This window comes from Primulina eburnea, chromosome 11, assembly GCF_022965805.1.
Source record: "Primulina eburnea isolate SZY01 chromosome 11, ASM2296580v1, whole genome shotgun sequence".
Taxonomy (NCBI): Eukaryota; Viridiplantae; Streptophyta; class Magnoliopsida; order Lamiales; family Gesneriaceae; genus Primulina; species Primulina eburnea.
In genome coordinates, this window is record NC_133111.1 from 4,762,078 (window position 1) to 4,770,529 (window position 8,452).

The 8,452-nt window shown below is 29.9% G+C and overlaps 1 protein-coding gene across 1 annotated transcript; it reads right to left on the reverse strand.

The window, feature by feature from the left end:
• Positions 1-5,434: 5,434 nt before the first annotated feature.
• On the reverse strand, positions 5,435-6,771 carry LOC140804878 (chlorophyll a-b binding protein 3C, chloroplastic-like). The gene is made up of 2 exons (XM_073161038.1): positions 6,481-6,771; positions 5,435-6,101 (listed from the first exon to the last, which is right to left on the reverse strand). The coding sequence occupies exons 1-2, from the start codon at positions 6,702-6,704 to the stop codon at positions 5,531-5,533; spliced, it is 795 nt and encodes a 264-aa protein (XP_073017139.1). The 5' UTR covers positions 6,705-6,771; the 3' UTR covers positions 5,435-5,530.
• Between the last annotated feature and the right edge of the window lie 1,681 nt (positions 6,772-8,452).

Here is an 8,452-nt window from a genome sequence, read left to right on the forward strand (position 1 = left end):
TTAAAACACACAACTTTAATATCATATGTGTATGTAGGTTTTCAACTTCAGAAATCAAACTATTATTTTAATTTTTAAATTGTCATTTTCATCAACTAACAAAAGGCGTAATATTTCAATTAATGAAGATGACATCGTTTATAGAGTAGATTGTTCGAATGATAAAAATTATATGAACAGAAGATATCTACTTTTAGAACACACAACTTTAATATCATATGTGTATGTAGGTTTTCAACTTCAGAAATCAAACTATTTTTTTAATTTTTAAATTGTCATTTTCATCAACTAACAAAAAGTTTTTTTTAATAAATTGTCGCTAAAAAAAATCAACAAAGTGTGGTATACATAGTCAAAATGCATACTGCTTCCAACTTCCAAGTGACCATAATCGATCAAACATGTAGAAAACATAATATAAGCAATAGGTACTTAACATATGTCACTAGATTTTTTTTTTTTGAAAAAGAAGTTGAGATGTTTAACAGTTATTTACTGTTGTGCAACAATGTGATGAAAAAAATGAGGTGGTCAAATATGTATATATAAAAGTGAGTGAAAGAGAGTGTACATGCATGAAAATGAGTGAAAAAGCCAAATAAAGAAATACAAGGATAACCAATTAAAGATAAGGAAGAGAAAGTGCCACCATGGTACAAATTTAATGATGACACCTAATTAATGAGGACAATAGAGTAAAATCACAATTCAATCCGTATATTTATATAGATTTTGATGGTAAAATACGTGAGTATGAATATTAAACTTGAGGCAAAAGTAAAATTAAATATGTCTGTTTAATTTTTTTTTCAAAGTTAAATAAATGAGCCTATGCTGAGAAATAATATTTTTTTATTACTCTGACGGTGGAATTATGTTTTTACATCGTTTTGCGGTATATATATATTTTAGTTATAGCAAAACTTAGAAATATAAAAGCTAATAATTATCAAAAATAAAAAAGAAATATAAAGGCTAATTATTTTCATATGAAATATATAATATTACAAAAATAAAATAAAATTAATTTTTATCTAATTAAATTTATTATTTTGTTGGTTTTGTTTTGACAAATACATCCCTATCTGAACAATATAAACTTTATTTTTAATTTTTATATGTGAATAAAAAAATGATTTGCATCTCATTTTGGTTCAATTTCTTTTCAAATTTTTCAGTTTGGATTTATGGTTTTTTCGAGTCACATTAAAGTTAACACCCTTATATCAAAATCAGTGACTTGCTGATACATTTTGAACTATGTCGTATCTGGTTTTTATAACGAAAACAAAAAATAAATATATTGTCCTAAATTATTTTTCACATAGGAATTTTTTGCTAACTCAAAATTTTAAAAAAAAATTATCACTTTTTGTGTTTCATATATAAATTAATTTATATGTAATATAATTAAATGAAGAACCAATTATTAATTTTTTAACAATAGCACGTTTATGAGACAAAAAATGGTAATATAAGATAATTTTAAATGATCGTATTCTATTTTAAATAAAAATATTATAAATTAGTTTGAACATCAAATTTATTGAGGGAAAAATAATTTGGTCGATCTGATTTAGTTGATATTATCTTGAAAAAACATTAATTATCAAATTATAATTGAATGTTTTTTATGAAAAACTGGTTGAAGTAGTAATTTAATCAAATTGATTAAATAATAATTCTGGAATTTTTAAAAAAAGATTAAAAGAGTAAAATAAAATTTTTCATAATTTGTGTTGTGCAGTTTTACATAAAAAAATATAATAATAAATCATAGGCGTAATATTTCAATTAATGAAGATGACATCGTTTCTAGAGTAGATTGTTCGAATGATAAAAATTATATTAACAGAAGATATCTACTTTTAAAACACACAACTTTAATATCATATGTGTATGTAGGTTTTCAACTTCAGAAATCAAACTATTATTTTAATTTTTAAATTGTCATTTTCATCAACTAACAAAAGGCGTAATATTTCAATTAATGAAGATGACATCGTTTATAGAGTAGATTGTTCGAATGATAAAAATTATATGAACAGAAGATATCTACTTTTAGAACACACAACTTTAATATCATATGTGTATGTAGGTTTTCAACTTCAGAAATCAAACTATTTTTTTAATTTTTAAATTGTCAATTTCATCATCTAACAAAAAGTTTTTTTTAATAAATTGTCGCTAAAAAAAATCAACAAAGTGTGGTATACATAGTCAAAATGCATACTGCTTCCAACTTCCAAGTGACCATAATCGATCAAACATGTAGAAAACATAATATAAGCAATAGGTACTATAACATATGTCACTAGATTTTTTTTTTTTTTTTGAAAAAGAAGTTGAGATGTTTAACAGTTATTTACTGTTGTGCAACAATGTGATGAAAAAAATGAGGTGGTCAAATATGTATATATAAAAGTGAGTGAAAGAGAGTGTACATGCATGAAAATGAGTGAAAAAGTCAAATAAATAAATACAAGGATAACCAATTAAAGATGAGGAAGAGAAAGTGCCACCATGGTACAAATTTAATGATGACAACTAATTAATGAGGATAATAGAGTAAAATCACAATTCAATCCGTATATTTATATAGATTTTGATTGATTTGATGGTAAAATACGTGAGTATGAATATTAAACTTGAGGCAAAAGTAAAATTAAATATTTCTGTTTAATTTATTTTTCAAAGTTAAATAAATGAGCCTATGCTGAGAAATAATATTTTTTTATTACTCTGACGGTGGAATTATGTTTTTACATCGTTTTGTGGTATATATATATTTTAGTTATAGCAAAACTTAGAAATATAAAAGCTAATAATTATCAAAAATAAAAAAGAAATATAAAGGCTGATTATTTTCATATGAAATATATAATATTACAAAAATAAAATAAAATTAATTATTATCTAATTAAATTTATTATTTTGTTGGTTTTGTTTTGACAAATACATCCCAATCTGAACAATATAAACTTTATTTTTAATTTTTATATGCGAATAAAAAAATGATTTGCATCTCATTTTGGTTCAATTTCTTTTCAACTTTTTCAGTTTGGATTTATGGTTTTTTTGAGTCACATTAAAGTTAACACCCCTATATCAAAATCAGTGACTTGCTGATACATTTTGAACTATGTCGTATCTGGTTTTTATAACGAAAACAAAAAATAAATATATTGTCCTAAATTATTTTTCACATAGGAATTTTTCGCTAACTCAAAATTTTAAAAAAAAATTATCACTTTTTGTGTTTCATATATAAATTAATTTATATGTAATATAATTAAATGAAGAACCAATTATTAATTTTTTAACAGTAGCACGTTTATGAGACAAAAAATGGTAATATAAGATAATTTTAAATGATCGTATTCTATTTTAAATAAAAATATTATAAATTAGTTTGAACATCAAATTTATTGAGGGAAAAATAATTTGGTCGATCTGATTTAGTTGATATTATCTTGAAGAAACATTAATTATCAAATTATAATTGAATGTTTTTTTATGAAAAACTGGTTGAAGTAGTAATTTAATCAAATTGATTAAATAATAATTCTGGAATTTTTAAAGAAAGATTAAAAGAATAAAATAAAATTTTTCATAATTTGTGTTGTGCAGTTTTACATAAAAAAATATAATAATAAATCATAGGCGTAATATTTCAATTAATGAAGATGACATCGTTTCTAGAGTAGATTGTTCGAATGATAAAAATTATATTAACAGAAGATATCTACTTTTAAAACACACAACTTTAATATCATATGTGTATGTAGGTTTTCAACTTCAGAAATCAAACTATTATTTTAATTTTTAAATTGTCATTTTCATCAACTAACAAAAGGCGTAATATTTCAATTAATGAAGATGACATCGTTTATAGAGTAGATTGTTCGAATGATAAAAATTATATGAACAGAAGATATCTACTTTTAGAACACACAACTTTAATATCATATGTGTATGTAGGTTTTCAACTTCAGAAATCAAACTATTTTTTTAATTTTTAAATTGTCATTTTCATCAACTAACAAAAAGTTTTTTTTAATAAATTTTCGCTAAAAAAAATCAACAAAGTGTGGTATACATAGTCAAAATGCATACTGCTTCCAACTTCCAAGTGACCATAATCGATCAAACATGTAGAAAACATAATATAAGCATTAGGTACTATAACATATGTCACTAGATTTTTTTTTTTTTTTTGAAAAAGAAGTTGAGATGTTTAACAGTTATTTACTGTTGTGCAACAATGTGATGAAAAAAATGAGGTGGTCAAATATGTATATATAAAAGTGAGTGAAAGAGAGTGTACATGCATGAAAATGAGTGAAAAAGTCAAATAAATAAATACAAGGATAACCAATTAAAGATGAGGAAGAGAAAGTGCCACCATGGTACAAATTTAATGATGACAACTAATTAATGAGAACAATAGAGTAAAATCACAATTCAATCCGTATATTTATATATATATAGATATATATAGATAGATAGATAGATAGATATATAGAGCTATATTGTTATTTTAAAAATATATATAGTGGTATTTTCTATATTTAACATGTATAAACTATTTTCAAATATATAAAAGTTTAACGCATAGCATTATTTTTTATTTGATTTAATGTGTAATTTAAATAATTATTAAGAAAAATAATGAATAAATCAAAATATTTTGACGTGAGTACAGTGATGATCAGTGAGTATCCAATCGATTATATATCTGTAATTAGTTATCTTTCTCTTTCGTTCTCTGAACCTATTCACATAAATGTACAAAAGCTACATAATCCATCAACATCGATATATGATATACAGTTTTATGCAATTAAATCTACGTATCAAACATGAAAATTCCACTTTCCATAGGTGTTATTGACTCGTGTGTGTGTGTGTTCAGGGACGGAGCCACCCCAAAGGCTAAGGTGGGCTCCAGCCCAGGCTAGATTTTTGGGCCTACTAAAAAATATGGATGAATTAGCGACAGATTTACTATATCCGTCGCTAAAATTTCTGAATTTATTAAAAATTTTAGCCCACAGCCTAGGGTACAAAAAAACGGATGGTTTAGCGACGGTTTTATTAAATCCGTTGCTAAAATTGCAACGGTTTACTCAAAACCGTCGCCGATCATTCAGCCCAGTCTCAAATTATTTCCTGGCTGTGTCCACACAGTGTGTGTATATATATAAATGAAATTTATATAGATAATAAGTATAAGATGAAAAATATATTGTATTTGATGTAGATGATCATCCGGATGGAATGATATTTGTTCTGTTAGTGATACTTTAATTTACAGGGACGACATAAATTCATAAATGTTTGTTTGCTTCATTTTGTAGCGTTAGTATGAACTGGTGACACCTGCTAAGAGTTCGTGGATAAGAAATATTTAGCAAGCATGTCAACAAAAATCTGAACACTGGAAAATATTCGACTCATACTAAACACATTCACAAGTTTTATAAATTACAAGCGGGCAACCATTTTTGAATAATTTAGACAGTCAAATTCATTTTCCAGGAGTAAAGTTTGTAGCATAGGCCCATGCATTGTTGTTAACTGGGTCTGCAAGGTGATCGGCGAGGTTCTCCAACGGACCTTTTCCAGTCACGATGGCCTGCACGAAGAATCCGAACATGGAAAACATGGCAAGTCTTCCATTCTTGAGTTCCTTAACCTTCAACTCAGCGAATGCCTCGGGGTCGTCAGCCAGACCCAATGGGTCGAAGCTGCCACCTGGGTATAGTGGGTCGGTGACTTCGCCGAGTGGCCCGCCGGCAATACGGTAGCCCTCAAGAGCTCCCATGAGAATAACCTGGGAGGCCCAGATGGCCAAGATGCTCTGAGCATGGACCAAGCTTGGGTTGCCCAAGTAGTCAAGTCCACCTTCTCTGAAGATCTGAGATCCAGCCTTGAACCACACGGCCTCACCGAATTTAACACCATTGCGGGACAAGAGCTCTGGGAAAACGCAGGCAAGGGTTCCAAGCATGGCCCATCTGCTGTGGATCACCTCCAGCTCCCGGTTCTTGGCGAAGGTTTCAGGGTCGGCCGAGAGTCCCGCGGTATCCCATCCGTAGTCACCGGGTGATACCCCATGGAAGACAGGCCCATCTTAGGGCCCCATTATGGAAGACAGGCCCATCAAAGGCCCTATTATCCCTGGCTCATCCTTAGCCCAAGTGGAAGATAAGCCCATCAAGGGCCCAGGTATTCTCCTATAAATACCAGGTTTGAGCGTATGATTATTCATTCACTATATTGTTTTCAGCAGCACCCTTAGCTGCTCCCCCCATATATCCTCAGTCACTGACTTGAGCGTCGGAGGGGCTACGCCAGGACACCCTCCTGGCTCCCTCTTAACGATCTTCTTTGTTATTTCAGGCTCAGGGTAACTTCAAAACCCGCGTCTGGATTAGTGACACTTGCTGGGAGCGGACCCTAAATTTCCCGTGAGTATCACCGGGGAATTCACCTTTGAGGTAGCTGGGGGCCTCACCAGAGAATGGTCCCAAGTACTTAACACGGTCTGGGCCATACCACGGGCTGCCTGATGTAGCAGGCTTTGAAGCAGTCTTCCTCATGGAGATCCTCCCGGTTCCATTGATCTCGGAACCGGATGGTGATTTCAGCGCCTTTCCAGCCAAGGCTGGGGAAGATAGAGCCATTGTTGATGAAGCCATAGCAGTTGAAGGCTGGTTTTGCTGATTCTATATATTGTAGGGTTGTCAAGTACTCTGTGGCTTAAGCTGTATTTGAGACCTGTGAAGGTATTTATACTAATTGGCCTATCAAAAAGGATCGGATGCTGCAATATTATTGGCTGGTGGCATTCCAAGAATTGAAATTGCACTTCCATTTGGCAAAGCTATCATCACTAATCAAAGATGGTAAACCTTTTTTTCCCTTGAAACCAATAAGATTTTGCCAAGTGTGCAAGTGGATACAATGAACTACGCTGACAAGGAATATAGATAGCCTCCAACGAGGATAGGTGCTACCACGGTCGAGCGTTCAAACAGTTCCATTATCAATTAAATCAAATCAAATTACGTGAAATCGAATAAATATATATTTTTTTTTGAAAATAAACTAATGGACCGAAGTTTTTATTGAAACCAAACAAATCAATTCAAATTAAAAATCTTCGGAATTTTAGAAAAAATATAAGGTTGTGTTTAAGTTGGTGAATTTCAAATTTATGGATTTCTATTGTATTTTTTTAGTTTAGACAAGTATGACCATAACATTCAATTCAATGCTTACATGTTTATATAATATTTCATGTTAAAAAATGTATTTCAAGTCAACTCAATAATGATGTCATTTGAAATTTATTACACTTTAAATATATCTTACAATTATTGGTTTCTTTGTTATATTCTTGAACTATAGAGGATACGCAAATATTGGTTTATTTGTTCTTGTTGAGATAATAAAATTAAAATGTTGACTTTGGCTACTGGAGTTTGATACAATCATACATTATTTGCTTATAAAAGATTTTATAAATGTATTACATTGCTGAAATATGGAGAGAGAGAGAGAGAGAAACAATTAAAATCAGTTTGGCGAGTACAATTGCCTAATTTATGTGCAATTGTTACAAAATTAACAGTCGTCCTGAAAGTATTCAGTAGGTCGAAAACAAACCACATGTTATAATAATGAGCTATTTATAATCGTCAAATCGATTATATCGAATTGTCGTTCGAGATTATGAAATGAATCAAAAGTTGGTTCTGATCTATGTGAAAAGTTTTGATTGACTTGGATTCCTCAAATTTCCAAATTTTAAAAACAAATCTTAGGTCAATAAAAGTTGTTAGTGACGTACTTGGGATCGATCCCATATTTATAAATAGGCAAAAACTTGTGTGAGACGGTCTCACGGGTCATATTTTGTGAGACGGGTCTTTATTTGGGTAATCCATGAAAAAATATTATTTTTTATGCTAAAGGTATTACTTTTTATGGTGAATATGGGTAGAGTTGACCCGTCTCACAGATTGAGATCCGTGATACGGTCTCACATGAGACCTACTCATATAAATAATAAGCTATAAGAGCTTATTGTTAGACAGACACATACTTTCACCTCAAATTTTCAAAAACCATTTTACACATTAAGTGGCCGAATCCTACACCTAAATTTTTGGGATTTTGTGCGCCACTTCTGTTCATCATCTTACCCCAAAATTCTTCAAGTTTTTTAGTGCGATATAGAAGAGGATCAAAGTCATCTTTTGTGAACTTGATTGAGGAAATCTTGAATAAAGATCCAAGAAGAGTTTCGAAATATTCAAAGAGGTGCTATGTTCGTAGGGATTTACAACAAAAATTATCTCTACTAATCTCGTAATAGTTAAAATCATTTCCAAATGTTTGCACTTAATAAACATCGTATTATTTTGATTAATTTAAATCATAC